This window comes from Jaculus jaculus, chromosome 4 (genome assembly GCF_020740685.1).
Source record: "Jaculus jaculus isolate mJacJac1 chromosome 4, mJacJac1.mat.Y.cur, whole genome shotgun sequence".
Classification (NCBI taxonomy): domain Eukaryota; kingdom Metazoa; phylum Chordata; class Mammalia; order Rodentia; family Dipodidae; genus Jaculus; species Jaculus jaculus.
The window spans coordinates 79,508,518-79,528,822 of NC_059105.1; the positions used below are offsets into that span (position 1 = coordinate 79,508,518).

Genomic DNA, 20,305 nt, shown 5'->3' on the forward strand with positions numbered 1-20,305 from the left:
AAGTCAGTGATTCAGTATACTAACTAATTCACCACCTCCTTCAACTGTTGGTTTCTTTTAGTCTCCTTCCCCTGAATTGTCTTTTTTTTTTTTTTTTCCTTCATTCTCTCGGGGTTGCTCATTTGGAACATTAGTCTGCAAGGCAGTTTTTATCTCTTTAATTGTTGAGAACTTATGATTGCTATCTTTTACTTAACTTCTGTAGACCCAGTAAGATCTACTATATGTAGTACATTTGCCCGGATAAGCGATTCCTATATCTGATATTAAAAGGTAGAAATCCTCCATTACCATAATCACTAAGACTAAGGGCAAATACATACTCATTCTTAAGCCAACGAAAGAACTGTGTATTGATTTATAATTCATGTTACTCTCGATATCTCAGCTAGTTCATATTACTACAGATCTATCAACTAGTAACCATCTCTCTACCACCTCTTTCCTTCTCTTTATTATAAAAGCAATGCCATTTCAGAGTCATTTGTAAAATAAACAAAAATGAGGCCATTATTGGTAATCAGTTTGATATGGCTAACTGGAAATAGCCCATCATCTCAGAGGTCTGATTTCCTCTTTAGGGCATTCCATATGTAACATCTATGTAGAATTTGTTTCTTTATGCCTAACACTAAGTGCCACAGCCTGTCAAATGGGTGCCAGACCCTGTATGGTCAGGGTCTGGGGGAGGGGTCAGTACATAATCCTTAAGTCATCTGAGGTCACCCTAACTTTGATTGCAAAATGTTGTTTGTGTGTAGCTAGTTTGGGGGCTGGGGAACTTGTTCTTACATCAGATGTTGATGGTGTTCAGAGAACCAGTGGTAAGGAGTTAACAGAGAATAGATTATTATTCTCATTTTATAATTAGAGAGCATTGAGAAACAGAAATCTGCAGCATCTAATTTGCTGCTTAGGGGGGCAAGATGAGATTAGATGTCCTAGCTCCCTAACCCCATAATGCTCTAAGCAATTATACTATAACGACCACAAAAGCATATTAAAAAAATAGGATATCTGGCCCTAACCGGGGTCTGTAGGGAGCTGCTTGCCTCCCAGTTTCTGATCCAGTGATGGCCAGGCCCTACCATGGAGTTGGAGTAGGCCTTCTCCACTCAACCACCATGTGCTTATGCAGTTGGATTTGGAAATTGGCATCTGTGAGCAACCACCAGTACCCCCATGGGGAAAGACTACAGTCCAGATAACTGAAATAAATGTTAACAAGGCAGAAGCACTTAACTTTGGTCTGCCTTAGGTGGCAAAGAAAACCAGAGAAAACAAGTATCGGGGCTCTGCTATCAAGGTAAATTACACTACATTCTTCCCCTGTGACTCTTCCCCCATATCCTCTCTGTAGAATCTCTGAAATTAACACTAGGGGACAGGATGCAGGTGGGTTCTGGTGTTAAGAATTGGAAATTAAAACTGACTTTCAAATTGCATAGACCCTGAAGAGCCATGGGCATTAAGAAACAGACTGATGTTATCTTCTCTGTAGTGGCAGGTTACTCATGCTCTTTCCTGCCACAAAGCCTGGCCCTTGCATCTTATGTCTCAGTTCAGAGGGTCTACTGTGTGGATGCCCTTTTAACTTAAGTGTTGATGTCAGGAGCTAGTTACCATAATTTAATCTCCTAAATCTGAATTTCAGATATTTACTTTCCACACTAACCAGAAATTATTGACCACTACACAAGATTTCTGAAATCTAATGTCCTGATTGCCAGAGATCACATTTGGTTGTTATAAAATAGCATATACATTGAGGGTATGCTGAAATTAATCCTCATTCATTTGCATTCCTAAAACACCTAGTTCAAACCTTGATTGTAACACTTTGCACTAATTTACTTGAGTTGTTTACATGTGTACCCCCTGGATTTGACAGCAAAACTCTCAAGGGTGGGGCCATGTTTTCTCTACCTTTTGCTCTTTGGTGCTGACTTACTAAGAGGACAAACAAAAATTGGTTCTAAATAATCATTTCATCTCATTCAGAGTGACCAGTTTGTCAAGAACTCTAACTTCCTTAACCTTTTTAATCATTGATAGTATTTTGTTCATATCTTCCTTCTGTAGAGTTTTAACATGATTTTAAAAGAGTTCTAGAGAACTAGGTAATTATTACAGTGGAAATCAATGTCTCTTTCAAAATCCTCCCTTTTCTAGGTACAAAGTCCATCCTGGATGCAACCTCCACAATATATCCTACAGCACCCTGTAAGTTTCTCGTCTTGGTGATTTCTGTTTTGCAAGTGAGCTGTGTGTACCACATGTGGGTTACAACCCTCTGCCAGAGTTGGTTCCACGTTTGGAAAATGTTATATGGAATATGAAAGTGGACTGGCTCATTACAGAATGTCAACTCACTTTCTTCTTACAATGAGTCAGTGGTAGACAGTAACTTAAATTTTCTGTAAGAACTTAAAATACACCCTACTTAAGGCAGTGTATTATTTTCCTATGCACGCCAGAGTCAAGAGACCATTCATTTGATGTGGCTAAATAGTTGCCAGTGCTTGGAATACAATTCTATTTAATAAGGACAAGAAGTTCATTTTTGAAAGGTGAGGTTTCTCATCTGTGTCACCTAGCTAACTCCCCATGGAAATTATGAGCACTAGTGGTGGTGCCTGCTTTGGTAAGTAACCAGCATGATTTCTTCAGTGACTTGAGCATCTGTCCTACAATGCATACAGTAATTACATTTTTCAAATGTCACACTTCTCCTTATTCTATATTAAGTGTATCTTTCTTTCAGTTTGTTGGATTAAAATAAGGGGCTAAAAATTAAGAACAAGTGCATAAGGTCTAGGGTGATGATGGTTCCATGGGAAAAGTGCTTGCTGCATGAGCTGAAGACTTGAGTTCAAACCATAGCACTCATAAAAATGGAACATGGCCCTGGGTTCCTGTAACCCCAGGCCTGAGGGCAGAGGGATGGAGACAGGAGTCTCTGGGGCTCACTGGTCATCCTGTAACTGAAAGCAGTAGCACTGGGTTCACAGAGAGACTCCTTCATGAGGAAACAAAGTAGAAAAAGCAACAGAGGTGGACACTCAGGGTTCTACTCTGGCCTCCACACACGTGTCTACTACACACGTGCACACACGTATAGAACTAAGTCACAAATAAGACTAAGAATGCCCACAGTGATCTGTCTGCATGCTTGTACAAGGCCACAGGTTTGTCCCTTTTTCTAATAACCAGTGCAAAATTAGGATCTTCTTAAGCAAGACAGTCTACATTCCACAATAAAAACAGATTGGTTGTTTAGGTTTAAAAAAAAATTTTGGCTTTAAGATGAGATACAGATTGGTCTCATACTTCCTCTAAAGTGGATACTATTAAAACTGTTACAGAATAGTGATTCAGGGATAACATGTTCTAAGAAGTGCTGAGATGGTCTCTCAGAGGCAAATAAAACATGGTTAGCTGACATCACATGAAAAGAGCAACCTGAAAGTGTGTGAATGTGTGCATGTTTCATAATATGTACACATCTATTCCCTTGTAATACATGCATATCCCCAACTCCACACCTCTATTATAACACTAATCCACACATTCTTGTGCCAATCAACCTGTGTCCAGATACATCATGTAACCCTAATTTGGAACACTGGAAATCAGTCTCTTCTTAATTTGAGGATTTCTTAGTGTGGTAACCTACAGATGTTGCTAATGAGTGAGAATGGATCATGAAACTCCTCCCCTGTTCTAGGCTTCTGGGCCATTTGTATGTTATTCTGTGTTTGTTGATGATGTACCTGAAAAATGCAATATAATTTTGGCTGTTTTTAGAAAGAAGAACTGCAAACATTTTAACTCTTTGAGTAGATATGAGCAATACGTATTGCCTTTCCCTACCCAGATTCCAGCTACATTAAGGTTCCTACACACCATGTTTCTGACCAGGTGTCTCATTTATGGGATATCAATTGTGGTGATACAGAACTATTCATTAGTATTTATGGAATGTGACAGAAAACTTGCATTCCCTGGCTTTGTGGTGGTTACGAAAGTGAGAGGAATGGTAAAGTCCATACAGTCAGTGTTACACAGTATAACTTTTTTTTTTTCTTTTTGTGTTTCGAGGTATGGTTTCACTCTAGTCCAGGCTGACCTGGAATTCACTTTGGAGTCTCAGAGTGGCCTTGAACTCATGGCAATCCTCCTACTTCTGCCTCCTGAGTGCTGGGATTAAAGGCGTGTGCCACCACACCCGGCTCAATATAACTCTTAAAAATGAGAATAATCGCTATGCAATCAATGATTCTAATAGGGTACTAGGTTGAAAGGAAACCCTAAACCATGAAATTGTTCATGTTCTGTGATTGCAACTGTGTAAAGACATGCAGAGGCTAGAATGCAACCATCAGCTCCAGATGCTGTACAGGCTGTTTTATCAGAAATGGCACTGGAGGTGATTCTTTTTCCTGTTTTTTTTTTTTTTAAATACATCAGATTTTAATTTGGGGGGATTTTTTATAGTTATTTTTAAGATATATATTTTTATTGACAACTTCTATACTTACAGACAACAAACCATGGTATTTCTTTCCCCTTCATAACTCTGCTCTCCATCGTATCACCTCCCTCTCTCCATTAGTCTCTCTTTTATTTTGATGTCACCATCTTTTTCTTCTATTATGAGGGTCTTGTGTGGGTGTTGCTAGGCAATGTGAAATCTTGGATATCGAGTCCAATTTCTTTCCGGACAGTTGTATGTAAGGAGTGGCACCCTTCCTTTGGCTCTTACATTCTTTCTGCCACCTCTTCCACAATGGACCCTGAGCCTTGGAAGGTGTGAGATGTTGCTTCAGTGTTGGTCCCTCCTCTGTCCCTTCTTCTCACACTGTATTGCCTTTTGGGTCACCCCAGTGGTCATTGCTATCTGAGAAGAGAAGCTTCTCTAACCAGAAGTGAGAGTAGCATTAATATATGAATATGAACATTAAGTGTAATGCTTTCAGGGCAATTTGGTAAAAGTAATATATGCATTTGTCCAGACAAGTGCAGGCTTTATAAATCTAAGGCTCATGCCCTCCCCTGTCATAGGCTTATGATTAGGTTTTTAGTACCACACATATATTCCCCTCCATAGAGCAGACCTTCAGTCCAAGTAGAGATCAGTTGATTTCCCCCAGAGCAGACATGCCACTATTGCACTCATTCCATCATTTGGCCTGTCTGGCCAAACTTGAGGATACCAGTGTCCACTGTTTTCACTGCTGATGACTTCTTTCTCTGATAAGACTGCATATAGTGCAGCTTTTTCCAGTTATCAATTAGCTGGTCTACAGGGAGGTTTTCTGCTTAGCACCAGCTTAATTTCTCAGTGACTTTGCTGCTCAGGCATGTGAAGTCTTCAGCAAAAGGGTCTTACCATCTCTTTCTCATGGGAAACCAAGGGCCTTTGCAATAAAATAGCCTGTAATATTTAGAGGCCCTCCCTGGTCATCAACTCACTGGAAGGTATCCCATCCCTGACACTGAAAATTTTCTATTAACCATCCATGGCTTCTGGATGTGCCATTATTTAAGAAAGTAGATTTTCATATGCCTTATTCAGAATATTTTGAATTTTGATTGACCCTCTGTCCCCACCCTTCTTTTATACAATCTCTTCCCTGACCTCACTTAGGCCTTTCCCCTCCCTGTGATCTGTTTGACTTACAAATATACAATGCCATCCCCTAGAGTTCTTCCCTTTCCTCCCTGTCTTATAGCCTTTTTCTAGCTTATGGGCTTCTACTACTAATTTTTGGTTCCAGCTCACACACAAGTCTATATATTTGTAGCTATGATTCACATATAAGAGAGAACATGTGACATGTGGCTTTCTGAGCCTGGGTTACCTCACTTAGTATAATCCTTTCCAGATCCATTTTCCTGTGGATTTCATAATTTCATTTTTCTGTATCACTGAGTACAACTCCATTGTATAAATGTACCACATCTTTATTATCCATTCATCTGTGGATGGACACCTAGGCTGGTTCCATTTCCTAGCTATTATTAATAGAGCAGCAATAAACATGGTTGTTCAGGTATCTCTAAGGTAGTGAGAAGAGTCATTAGGATATATGCCTAGGAGTGTTATAGCTGGATCATATGGTAAATATATTTTTAGCTGTCTCAAGAACCTCCACACTGATTTCCACATTGGCTGTACCAGGTTACATTCTCACCAACAGTGTAGAAGGCTTCCCCTTTTGCCGCATCCTTGCCAACATTTATTTTCATTTGTTTTCTTGATGGTAGCCATTCTGACAGGAGAGAGATGGAGTCTCAATAGTATTAATTTGCATTTCCCTGATGGCTAAGGATGTAGAACACTTCTTTAGATGTTTATATGCCATCTGTATTGCTTCTGGTGAGAACTCTCTATTTAGTTCCATAGCCATTTTTTTAATTGGGTTGTTTGATTTCTTATTGTTCTGGGTTTTTTGGGTTTTTTTTTTAGTTCTTTGTATATTCTGGATATTAATCCTCTGTCAGATGTGTAGGTGGCAAAGGTTTTCTCCCATTCTGTAGGTTGTTCTTTGTGCTATTCACAGTGTCCTTTGCTGTGCAAAAGCTTTGTAATTTCATGAGATCCCAGTGGTTGATTAGTGGTTTTATTTCCTAAGTAATTGGGGTTATATTCAGAAAGTCATTACCTATGCCAATATCTTGAAGGGTTTCCCCTACCTTTTCCTCTAGCAATTTCAGAGTTTCAGGTATGATATTAAGGTCCCTAATCCCCTTGGATTTGATTCTTGTGCATGGAGAAAGGCAAGGATCTACCCTCATCTTTCTGCATGTAGATATCCAGTTTTCCCAGCACCACTTGTTGAAGAGGCTGTCTTTTCTCCAATGAATGTTTTGCATTTTTGTCAAAACTCAGATGACTGTAGCTGCCTGGATTAACACCTGGGTCCTCTATTCTGTTCCGTTGATCTACATGTCTGGCTTTGTGCCAATACCATGCTGTTTTTTGTTAACTAAGGCTTTGTAATGACCGACAGTTTTTCCAAAAGGAAAAAGCATAGAATTAAAGTGGAATTATTAATCCTGTCTGAATCAGCTTCCCACCCATGGTACACACAATCCTGAGATACACTCAGTGAATGAACTGGGTTCTTGATGCTACCAATCTGCTATTGGCCCAAATGACTATGTAGGATGCTTTTCACAAATCACCATATATTGGTTGTATTTTATGGCTACAGAAACTGCTATTTATTTGTTTGTTTGCATTGCACACATGTATGTGTGTTGGGGTCACCAGTGCCTCTTGCTGCTGTACCAGATGCTTCTATCACTTTTTGCATCCAGCCTATATACATGGCTTGGGAATTGAACCTGGGCTGGCAGACATTTTACCTATAACCATTGAGACATCTTTCCAACCAAGAGCTATCTCCTGAAAAAAATATTTTTTTAATTTATTTGCAAGGAGGAAGGGAGGGAGAAAGAGTGTGGGTACATTATTAGGGCCTCTTGCTCTTGCCAACAAACTCCAGATGCATGCACCATTTTGAGCATCTGGTTTTATGTGGGTACTGGGGAATTGCATCCTTTGCAAGCAAGCATTTTAACCACTGAGCCATTGTTTGAGCCCTAAGAACGGTCACTTATGACGTTCCCTTACAGGTTTGAAGGAAATTATTTTTGCTGCCTTCCTCAGCAAGCAATGGGATTTCCTTGACAGATGGTAACTACAGGCTCTGAACTCTCCCTTAGCTTGTCTTTTGTCCCTCTTGTCTCCGCTCCCCAGGGTGCCGTGTTAACTCCCTCCATGGAACACACCATGTCACTACAGCCTGCGTCTATGATCAGCCCTCTGGCCCAGCAGATGAGTCATCTTTCACTGGGCAGCACCGGAACAGTAGGTGGCAAATTAATATCATGTGTCTCTTCAAGTAGAGGAAGGTAAATTAATGCAGACTGTGTCTTCCCTATGAAAGCCCAAGCTCAGGGATGAAAAAGATATGTTTGTCCCCTTCCCCACACTGCATTGCCTTCCACAAAGTGAATACTCAGATATTTCTTTATTAGTTGATGACCTAAAAGTCCATCTCTGGGGGCAGGGTGGGTCTCTCCTTTACCAAAATAGAGCACATGCATGCCCACATCTAACTTATAACCAGTTTCGTGAAGAAGCACAGGTCATGAAGGGGGAAATGAAGGTGATACAGGATGGTATACATGAGGCAAGAAGCGTCTCCTCGCTTGTTTCTTCCTTTATAGAACCTTGGAGCACTGCATCATGATTCCCATAGTAACTTACTCTCCCATAGCCCAAAGGACTGCTGGAAGTATAAGGAGTCATTGGTATTAGATAACCAACATCTCAATATATTTGGAGTTTAGATTGTAGAAGATGGCCAAAGGCATTTGTTTTAGCTAGTGTCTGTGGTGGCTGCAAAGAGCAAAGAGCAGTATGTTTTCCATCATTCACTGATGCCCAACAGCATCTTCTTGTGAAGGCTAAGCCAGGACCACACACAGTCCCCAAATCAGCTATATATCCCTCTGCCATTGGGACATGGGGACTCTCTGCAACAGAAACAGGATTCCCCTCACCCCTGCCTCATCTGTGGTGATCGTTAAGAGCCTGTCACTTCTGATGGGACTAACTCTGGGAGATGCCTGAATGTAACTCAGCCTTCTGAAGAGAGATCTTTACAATTGGTGAGATTGGGTTATTATAGTTGAGATATTTCAGTGACTTACCTATGTGCTTTTTTTATTAGAAAATCCAAAGAAACATGGGTTTTTAGTTTGACAAGTTGACACTGACATGTGATGTATGTGTACGCAACATACTTTGCGAGAAGCCTATGTCAACTTCTTGTTCAAGACTTCCAAGTACTTTTATGCATCTCAGCATTCCCCAGTATTCTGAATGCTGCATGGATTACCCACTACCCATCCTGACCTCCTTCTCCTTTTCAGTACATGCCTGCAACCTCAGCCATGCAAGGAGCCTACTTGCCACAGTATACACACATGCAAACGACAGCCGTTCCTGTTGAGGTTGGTACAGTGTCCTGCAGTCTTTGGGGCAATGGGTACCTTCACCTATGCATTAAATACAACTCCAAGCAAAATTGTCCCAAAGTCAATTATGTTGCAAGAAATGGAAGGCAATGCTATTGGGAGGCTGAGGCAAGAGGATTATGAACTTGGGCTAGCTTGGATTGCATGCATAGATCCTTTCAAACACACAAAAGAGAGAGAGAGAAAAGAAAGAGAGAGAGGGAGGGAAAATTAAACATTTCTATGAAGAATTTGAGTATAGGAGTATGTATCTAGAGTTTTACTTTCAACTATAAAATGCAATTCTCTGTCTGCAAATCAGTGTGGCAACATCCAGATTGTATACCTCAGTCTTCCCAAAAACTTTCCAAGCTTGTGGTTTTAAGACTCTGTCATGTCATCCATAGGATAATATAAAGTTGGGGGATTGTAGTCCTAAAGATTTCTGTCAGTAGTAGTAATTACAAGAAGAAACCCTTCAGAATTATGTTAATGAAAAGGAAAAAGAAAAGCTGATGTTTCAAAACTGGAATGGAGCTGAAGAAGAAACTCTCTGTGCTCACATAGCTGAATGTCTGAGTTCTTTCTCTTGAAGATACTGGGAGGGAAGAAGTTGGACACCTAAATTATGATTGGCCAGGAAGAATACCATTAGGTTTTTTTTTGTTGTTTTGTGTTTGGGGTTTTTTTGTTTCTGGAGTTTTTGTTTTGTTTTGTTTTTTGCAGAGTATCCTTCAAAGCTCAAGGGAGGCCAATCAGCACTAGACAATCCCATGGCCTCCATTTCTTGGAAGGCCCGTAAAAGTGTGCACATTTGTGTAATTGTACATCTATTAGCAACCATAATTATCAGAGCCAACAATTTTTTTATCTGTAATTCTGAAACCCTCCAAAAACTGAGAAAATAAAAAATCTCTTGGTAACTGCTTAGCAAGAAACCAAACTATGGCAAAACTCAGCTTGAACTGAGAAAGACAAAAGCCAATATGATTTTGGGTTTTGTTTTGGTGGTAGGTGGGATTGTTTTTGAATAGCACTGTGTATTCAACCAAAGATGCTTACATGCTAATCAAGCACTTTATCACTAAGCTAAGGCTTAGTCCCTTTTTATCTTTTTCTTCTTGAGACAAGTTGCACTAAGTTAACTGAACTAGCCTTGAAACCGCTTTCTATACTAGGCAGTCTTGAACTTGCATCTTTATGCCTTAGCCTCCCAAATAGATGGGATTATAGGTCTGTACCACCAGACTCTGTCTCTACTTACTGTGTCTATTCATATCTTTGAGTATAGAAGTTCTGGTATATTTGATTATGAGGTGCAGCCTTACACGTTCAAGGGATTATATGATATGCAGCATATACATTCCATGTTTCAGATCCTAAGATCTGAAAATAGTGAATTTCAAACCACGTCTAACTTGGGGAGAAGAGGTTAAGAGATCTGTTTGATAAATAATAGATTTATAAATATAAATAAGTCAAACGTTTGGATGGGAAGTTCTTGGAGTCTATCAGATACTTCATTTACTTTGTGGGAATGATTAGCCTTAAACGTTCCACATGACATTAAGAAACTCACTTTAAATAGTACCGGTATTAAGATGTATGCCTTTGAACCCTGGCCTGAGCAACAGAGTTAAGAGTCCATTGCTAACATGTCTCATCCATTCTGCTTTGTTGTAGGAAGCAAGTGGTCAGCAGCAGGTGGCTGTGGAGACGTCTAATGACCATTCTCCATATACCTTTCAACCCAATAAGTAACTGTGAGGTATGACAGAAAGGTCTCCATAACGATGGGACATAAAGTCAACTAGTCTGTGGTCCCTTTACCAAAGTGATACTTAAAATTCAGCTTTGATCAGACTGCCTTAATCGTGGCCAACACGGTCAATATATTGAAATGTTTAAAGTCTGATTTCATGGACTTTGAAAATTCTGTCCAAAATGAACACTGCTTTATGTTGAAATCAAGCATACAATTACTCTCCCCTCAAAACCATCTAAAGCGTCTACTAGCTACCAAAGTTGTCTTGTGTACAAATATCTTAGATTGCTCATTAGCTGAAAGAAATGCAGCATAAATTCTTGTTTAATCAAGCCTTACAAGATTAGCAATATTTTAACAATTTAGTTTGCTGGTATTCATGGGTCAACAGATTAAATTCCCAGTTACCTCTTGAACCAGAAGTTTCACATTTTTTTTTTTAACTGGGAATATTATTGTGGAATTCAGTTTTTGGATTACCCTAGCAACAGTATACATTGTTAATATCACACAGTCACCCTCCATCTTTGGAGGTCCACATGGGTTTGACTCTAGCTTCTTTAGAGAAGAAAGCACTTTATAAGTCCCAGATATGAAAGCCAGACAAAGTAGTGGAAGTGACCCCTGGTCCTCCCCTCCCCCCAATTACAGCTCTGTCTGCCACCAGAGATGAGCACAGCTTTGTTAAAACATGTCATCTGTGCAGCAAGAGCTCAGAAAGCTCTGTGGTGTGATATGCCGAACCTACAAGAGTGTTTGTCTTTATCTTTCTCTTCCAGATGTACAGAAAGGTGTTCTTACATGAAGAAGGGTGTGAAGGCTGAACAATCATGGATTTTTCTGATCAATTGTGCTTTAGGAAATTATTGACAGTTTTGCACAGGTTCTTGAAAACGTTATTTATAATGAAATCAACTAAAACTATTTTTGCTATAAGTTCTATAAGGTGCATAAAACCCTTAAATTCATCTAGTAGCTGTTCCCCTGAACAGGTTTATTTTAGTAAAAAACAAAAAAAAAAAAACAAAAAAAAAAACAAAAATGAAAGATTTTTATCAAATGTTATGATGCAAAAAAAGAAAAAAAAAGAGAAAAAGAAAACTTCAATTTTCTGGGTATGCACAAAGACCACGAAGACTTATTCAAGTGCATGACCGGATTTTTGCAGTTTTGTTCATTTTTGTGTTTAATTTGTCTTTTTTTTTCAGCTGTATGAAATGGGCTTTCTGAAGTTTAAGTCGTCTGACTTCACCCATGGTGTTCTGTGCTTGCCGTGCGAGTGTCGCTGTAACTCAGTGTTGCCGTCAATGTCTTTCCTTAGCTTTCTGTTTTTCTTTCAACGTAGTGTGAAGTGTCTTATCCTTTTCTATGAATTCCAATTTGCCTTAACTCTTTGGATGCTGTAGCTGTTTCAGTAAAAGTTAGTTCAAACTAATGATGTAGAATGCTTTGACCAAATGAGCTGGTCTATTATGCCTTGTAAAACAGCAGCATAGGGCTTTTAAAAGGTAGTCAATAAAAGTTGCTGAAATTTTGGCTTTTTTAAATATGTAGTAGGTGTTTTTAATGATTTTTCACATAATGTGTAAGGTAGTGAAATGCAAGAAGGGAAAACGGTTTTGTGTGAAACACATTTTCTGACTGGGGAACTTTTAATAGGGTAAATTGTTTGTAAGGCTGTGCGCCGACAGTTTCCTCTGGTAGTTTGAATGATTTAGGATATCTGCTGTATGATGCAATGTAAAGTCTTCTTTGCCTTTTTTCAGGAAAAAAAAAAAAAACTAATGATGTTCTAGATTTAGTGTAGGTAGCATTGGGGCTGGGGGTGGGGGAGGGGGAGGGGAGTCACCGAATGTTTTGTCCTTCCTTTATACTAATGATAGTGCTTTAGAAATGAGAATTATGCCTGCGACCTGGCAAACGAGAAAACTGTTGCGATTGCAACTAAATGGCAAAAGCTGAAAGTAATGATTTCTCTTCAAACCTAAGCTGAGATAGGAATAGAAGCAAAAAATGATTGGCTACTAGCTCTCTCTCTCTCTTGCGCTCTCTCTCTCTTTCTCTCTCTATGTATCTATCTATCTCTATCTCTCTCTATCTCTATCTCTTTCTCTCAATCTCTATTAGGTAAATTTGAAAACTAAAAATGACTTGGCACTTTTAAAGGTAACTTCACCAAAGACCGAAGAGCCAGTAACCAGTAGCTCCAACTTGTCTCAGCATCACATCTTCTGTGCTCTTTATTTTTGCCGGACCAGTTTGCGGTTAGGAGAATGTGCCTTTTTTTGTACCTTTACATTTAGGTTTTATAATTTTAATTGATGTATGGACACACAGAGACAAACAAAAAAAGCATGAAGGAAGATTTGGATCCAAGCAGTGCCACACTTTACATCATCACTACAAGTGTTCAAGTGTAAAGAAAACCAATTTTGAAACTATGAAATTCCTGATTCATAAATACACAGTTATTTCTACTTTAGTACATATGTGATAATTCACTGTTATTAAGGCTCTTTTATTAAGGCAATTGCATAAGTTTTAAAAGCAATGGTAAATTAAGTTGTCTTCCAAAACTGTGTACTTGTCTGGTCAGCTGTGTATGATCAGTTATCTACCTCAGAGTCTATTTTCTTTTGTGCTGGGACAGGTTGCTGGCCCTTCCTGTTCCCACAGACCAAATCCTCCTAGCTCAGGAGCTAGGGCTAAGCAGTTATTTCTTTTGAGTATTTTTTAGTTCTTAAATTTTATTACTTGTATTTGATTATAGATGTCAGTGACATTTCATAGTTTCAAAAGTCCTTGCTGCTCTGAGAAGTGTAGATTCTAGTGAAAATTACATAGTCATAAGAGAAATGTGTTTTTGTTTTTGTTTTTGTTTCCTTTTTTTAAAGAAAAAAAGTTGTGGTATTATTGGTTCTATGCTCCCTGAAACATACTGCTTTGTTCAAGTCCAGACTGAATGCAGCACCCTCCATGTACCTAGTACATTTATAAGCCTGGGTCTCTCACTACTCTTGATATTTTTTGCATTAGCTAAGACAGAAGTTTGATAGCTCAGAAGGGGAGGGGAAATCTGCTGCTAGATATGTCTGAACTAAGTGCCATACTCGTCTGGGTCAGATTTGGGAAACATAACCTCTGTACATAAAAAAAAAAAAGTCAGTTAAACATCACATAGTAGACAGCCATTAAATTATAAAAAAATTAATTTATGAAGAAAGACCTTTTGTACAGATTGAAAAAAAAAGATTTTCATAGAGATATCTATATGATCAAGAGAGTTAATTTTTTATTTTTGTTTTACTAGTGCCACAAACTTGCCAGTGGTAACTTATTTGTCCGGTTCAAGATAACTCTGTAGTTTTCTTTCCTAGGACTTGTTGTTAAACGCCAAAAGACATTTTTGAAATGTACATTTGATCAGATTGTTAGCTTTTTCTGTTTTATTTCTTTTGAGAACCTTTGAATAAAAAACATCTGAAACTTTAGTCCTCCTGTCCATTTTTTTAAGAGTAGACTAAATATGTATCAGAACTTCATTTCGCTTCTAATCTTTATCCTCAGCACAGGAGATTGGCTTGAAAGTGAGTTGAAAATGAGGTCAGATTCAATATATACTGAAAATGCATTTTCATGAACAGAATTGGAGAAGTCTTTCCCCCACTTCTTAGCAATTGTTTAAGTTTGTATGGTGAACAGAGACACCAGGCCATCATGTCTCAACTTGGCAATGTCCAGCCCCAAAATACCCTGCTCATGGACTAATTTGGGGTTTTGGGTGGTTTTGCAGCATTGGAGACAGAACTCAGGGTGTCATTGATGCAAGTGCTGTAGCACAAAGGTGCATCCCGCCCCACAGATCACGTCCTGAAGCCTGAAGAGCCACGCTCTCCTTTGTCCTTCCCTGCTGCTGCCCTTTTTTCCTGCCTGTTTAGGAGAACACAGTGAAAACATTTGTCCACGGGCAGCAAGCAAACGTGTGTGTAAGGAAATCAGAATGCCTGTATCCCATTATAACAAAGGCCTTTTTCAAGTGACTCTGTTTGACAGCATTTGTGACAGGGAGATGGGGAAGAGATTCCACCTCACTGACATAGTATATTGGAGCCAGTTTGGGAAATTTACTCCCATCCAAAGTAGACAAATGCCTTAATGTAGTTGTCCACTATTTATTTCCTGTATAGCTCTATCATGCTAGTAAAAGGAGTGGACAAAAAACAAAAAGCCCCACTATTTCCAAAGGCCTCCCCATTGGTTCATAGTGTGCAAGAAACTCCCAGTAGTTAGTGGTTCCTTGACAAGAGAAATTACATTCCTTTACATTCCTCCAATGTTGATCAGTGCTATAGAAAGAAAAATGTCAGATTAGAAGACAAGGGTGGCTGCTGAGAATGGAAGATGTAGGTCCTATTTTGCATACTAACCTCACACATCAGTGCTCTTTCCTATGAGTAATCACCAGAGATAAGGGGAAATGATATTCAGGTTACTAGACATATTAGGTATTGGTAATCTTATTCTAGTAGCCTAAGAAAGCTGTATGACTTAGACCACACCCCAGGTGCCTCAATTTGACTATATTATCCAGTTGTCCCTTGGCATCCATACGGAGTTGGTTCTAGGACTCCCCAGAGATTCCAGAATCCAGATAAGCTCAAGCTCCTAACCTAAAGTGTAATATTTACATACATGTCCTACCCATATCATTCATATTTTGAATAATCACTAGATTATGTGAAATAACTAATGCAACATAACACTGTCTAAACAGTTAATACTATATTGTTTAGGAATATATGTTCATTGCAAACAATATTTTCCATTAGGAATTGGTAATTGGTTAACAGATGCAGATCCCATGAATACAAAGAGCCAACCATGTTTAATAATTTAATGAACACTCTAAGGAGGGATGGAGCCTGAATGATGTCAGATCAGAGACAATACTGACTCATCACACAAAGAGGAGGGTTGGTACCTTTGCTGATAAGCCACACCTTGCTGGAAGACTAGTTGCTGTCAAGATTCCCCTGTAGTCTGAGAAATGAGGAGGTGGCATTGTGGGTTGGAAGAAAGAGGGAGTGGAAGTTACTTTCTTAAATGTTGCTTCCCTCTCAATGGAATGGGACATGCTGGAGAGCCACATTCTTAATCCAGTACCTATGCCCTTCATGGGTAGTGGCACTCGGTATTTCCACTAGATCTTTAGTCATAGAATCCTCCTTCTGGGGTTACACACACACACACACACACACACACACACACACACACACACACTCCTGATTACAAACTCACTAGGAGGCAAGTGGCACCCCCTAGCCTGAGTAGGACTCTGTACATGTTTGACAACTCACAGTAGCCTCATTCCACTAGAGCGACCAAAAAGAGAAGAGTCCAGTAACACTGGGACAAAGGTCATTGAATTGGCACAGTCTCCATCCTCCCTTTCCACTAAAAGCATAAGAGTGAAAGAAGGAGGAGAACTTGGAGCTCAGAGTTGAAGCAAAGCCAGGCACTTTCTTAAATAGCAACTTGATGAGATGCACATGCTCTGGTGCTCACATGTTCCATGGCTGTGGTGCACCAGACCAGGGCCTGGGGTCCTTAGCACAGCTGGAAGGAGCTGCGTGCTAGAATTAACTGCACAGCGGAGGAATTTTCCTCCTGTGCAAAGGCTGTGGAATGTCTCCAGCATGCAAGCCCGAGACTGCAAAGCAGCCTGGATCCTGTTTGAGCTGGGGCCACTAGAGGGAGGGTTTGATTACTCAGCCCTCAGTGTGAGGCCCAGGCACATCCATGGGACATGCAGGCCGACTGCTGGTGGATGTTGAGATTCTCAGAGCACATTCTGCTAGCACTAACAGGGATCTTGAATTTGGGGTTCACCATAACAACCAAAGCACAGACTTGCTGTTGCCAGTGTGGGCAGGCGCCCGCATCGTGAGCATTATTGCTCAGACTGGGAAACGACTTGTGGAGGACTTTTCCAGCGCAAGAAAGCTGGGGGCTGGGAAGAGGCCACAGCCCTGGCCAGAACCACATGGCCGGGCATGAAGGCGTGCTGGCAGGTCCCTAGGCTGCTCCGAATTGAAAGCAGGTGGCTTTGGTCTAAAAACACACTCTAGGCTTGTTATTCGTTTTTTCTAAAATATGAGTGAAATGCAAAGATTAGATCTATGCCATTCCATTGTTCATGCTGTCACAGATTATAAAGGAGACAGCATGCATTTCCTACTGCTGGTATCCCTGAAGCCACCTGCCCTGCTCAAACTCCTCCAGTGATGCTCCCAGCGTGCCTCACAGAGCATTCTGTGTCTTTTTGGAACAACCTTCAAACCTGTTTTCCAAGTCAAAACTGTTGTAATTTCCACCTACCAGTTTTGGTTCTGCCAACTGGGATGAGCCAGAATTCTGCCATAGGAGAGGCCAGTCATTCTTAAAATGTAGCACGATGACTGAAGGGCTTTGCTCTTAGCCAAGTTAAATGCTCGCACTGAGCTTGAACTCTTTCCCCCTCCAAGCTAGCTACACACTTCATGCCATAGATTGTTCCACACGTACCACAACCAACTCAGTTCAATGCCCAGGTCCCGAAGAACAGGCTGGGGCTTCAGCTCTCTCCCCTGCCCTGTCCATTCCCTAGGATACAGGTGAGATCACTTCCTGCCTGATGTCTTAGGTATAGCAGATGCTTAAAACTTGCAGCCCATAAAAATCTATTGCTTTTTTTAAAAAAATGGTTAATTATAAAGTCATAGAAAGAAATACTATGAAGTCATTTTATAAAGAATTTCGGCAACACAGCTGCGGAAGAGAAAGTACTTCAAAATCTTTAGCTGTGAATGAGGGCATTAGGAGAATTTGCATTTTTTCATTTCTGACTTTTTCAAAGCTTTAATAATTTTATAATCAGAAAAAAATCTTAAAGCATTTTGTCAGATCATCTTGAAATTATGCAAGTCAGTAACCTTATAGTGCAACTCAGCACATTTAATTTTCTTCATTTGAAAGATAATGTGCCAGACGTTGGGAAAACAAAGATGATATGGTCTCCACCCTAAAGAACACTCTTAAGAAACAAGGTTATTGTCTGTGTGTGTGTGTCAATCTTGTAATGAGAAGTAACAAAACTAAGGGCTAAGGAAGAATCTATGTGAGGGGACCAGGAAAAACATTTCTCTGGGAGTCTTGTTTGCACATTACCGACCAGTTCTCTTTCACTGATCAGGATTCATTCCAGAGCACTGCTTCCTCCTGAGATGGGGAATTGGCAGGCAGACAAATGGAGTGTGGGCTAGCTCTGCTCTTGCCGGAACGAGACTTGGAAAAGCTGACCAAAGAATTGACATTTGTCAGTCCTCTGAAAATACTAGACTATGGAACAAGAAAGTAGCATGTTAGTTTATGGTCTTGTTATTGAATCAGTTGGGATGTGTGATGTGTTTTGCAGATGTGCCTTGGCATTTTTTAAACACGTTCTGGTGTATCTTGGTCTTTTCCTGCCCCAGCTGAAATCATCCGTTTTTCTCTTTCAGTGTGTGTGTAGGGGGGGTGGCTTTTAGACACTAAGATCTGGGCATGTACTATGTGTCCCTGACATGTCACTGTTCTCAATCCCTGACATTAAACAAGTCTGCATCCAGGCCCACATTTGTGTGTGTTCACACGTGGTTACACCTGTTTCATCTGTATAGATTTGGAAGACATGAACTTCTTCCTCCAATTCTACTGATTCTAATCCAATACTAGAGTTCATTTTATCTCTTTATTTTTGTAATTCTCTTCTGATGACAAGAAACCTAACTCCTAGTATCCTTGATAAACATATCTATCTGATCAGTCCCTCACATGTAACCAATCTCCCGTCTGTAATGCCTCCCACACCATTACCTAAGTGCATGACTCTCAGCCTGGATCCCTCAGGCTCTACCACCTTCCTCTGTGGAGCCAGCATACGGAGGAAGCCATTGTTCCCTCACCATCTACCCAGAAGCAGGTAGCTGTACCAGAAGGAGGAACTCTACTCTTCAAAATTACATGGATGATTCCAATAGACTTGGTCTCTGGAATGCAGTAAGGTTGTGTCCTCAGGTCTGCTTATCACTCACTGTCATAGAGGATGTGGTAAAAGCTGGCAACAAGCTGGGGAACAGAAAGGGTGTCATAGTGGGAAATCCAAAAGGAAGATAAAGAGGTAAGATGCATAGAGGAGAAGGAGAAAATGAAATGGGAAAAACTAGGCAGGAAAATGAACATAAGAAAATGTGTAAGAGGGAAAGAAGAGAAAATGAATTGCCAACTCCTCACCCAAAGCTATGGCCTGGAAGCCAAGCAGATCCTCTCAGTCACCATCTTTGTTGTGTGTTTGATTAAGGAAACAGCAATGTTTCTCAGGTAATAGCAGTGAGTTTCCACTTCTGAAGCTGTAAAGCCAAACTTCTGCAGAAAGTGAATGCCCAGAAATATCTGCTCTGACCAGGATCTCTCCAGTGCCTCCTTAAGAAAGCCAGCCCAGCCACAGAGTATGGGAGCATTGTTTACCAGTTGAACCACTGCATTAGATTTTCTTAATATCTACAGTTTTTGCCTATTATGCCTCATTAAACTGATGGAAGAGATGTATGAAAAGAAAACCAATGGAAAATTGAGTTAAGTAAAATAAATGCCTTTGCATTTCTTGAGAATGAAAAGAGCTAAAAGTTCCTGTAGACATGAGAAATAGTGAATCCCCACCTCCAGTGGAATCTGTCTCATCTGGTGTTCAACTTGGCCCTCAGTACAGCTCTGCTCAGTTCTGCAAACCCATTTGTCTCATGTCTCCCCCTCACCCGAGTCCAGTCTGGGGGAGTCCAGTCTACTGCCAGCCCTCTATCCAGATGAATCCTCAGCTCAGTGACTTTTCAGCCATATTTATCACTGTTGTCTCTACTTCTTGGAATTTCAACCCCTGTCTTGTCATATCCTTTCACCAGTCCCACCCAGTCTCAATGCAAGGCTGCCCCATGACTCATTTTCATGGTTTCTGGGGCCTTGCCTCCAGTAATAAGCCATCTTGAACTCCCATATCTCAGAAGAGTTCCCTGTTCTCTAGTCCCTCTCCTAGAATGTTCACCTTTTCCTTGAAAACTCCTATTTATCCTTTTAAGTTTCAATTTAGTGCCTAGTCTTCCTGGGACTCACCCGACAATAATTACTTCATTTTAGCAGTTTCTACCTTGCAAAACATGAAGGCTTAGCTAAGTACATAAGCTATAGATGTGTATAGCTCAAAGAATCCTTGCACATTGAACTCTGTTTTGACTCCATTCAAGAAACAGAACACAGGGCTGGAGAGATGGCTTAGCGGTTAAGCACTTGCCTGTGAAGCCTAAGGACCCCGGTTCGAGGCTCGGTTCCCCAGGTCCCACGTTAGCCAGATGCACAAGGGGGCGCACGCATCTGGAGTTCGTTTGCAGAGGCTGGAGGCCCTGGCGCACCCATTCTCTCTCTCCCCCTCTATCTGTC

General features: G+C 40.4%; 1 protein-coding gene across 5 annotated transcripts in view; it reads left to right on the forward strand.

Moving 5' to 3' along the window:
* Rbms1 (RNA binding motif single stranded interacting protein 1) overlaps positions 1-12,604 on the forward strand; it is a 219,607-nt gene extending 207,003 nt beyond the window's left edge. For 3 of the 5 annotated variants that reach the window (XM_004651875.2, XM_004651876.2, XM_045148004.1), the window contains exons 10-15: positions 1,259-1,306; positions 2,173-2,223; positions 7,769-7,879; positions 8,950-9,030; positions 10,717-10,801; positions 11,578-12,604. In XM_004651875.2, coding sequence (XP_004651932.1) covers positions 1,259-1,306; positions 2,173-2,223; positions 7,769-7,879; positions 8,950-9,030; positions 10,717-10,794 — 369 coding nt within the window. In that variant the 3' untranslated portion in view covers positions 10,795-10,801; positions 11,578-12,604. The remainder of the gene's footprint in view (positions 1-1,258; positions 1,307-2,172; positions 2,224-7,768; positions 7,880-8,949; positions 9,031-10,716; positions 10,802-11,577) is intronic. The other 2 variants (XM_004651877.2, XM_004651878.3) reach the window with 1 other exon arrangement.
* The last annotated feature ends 7,701 nt before the right edge of the window (positions 12,605-20,305 follow it).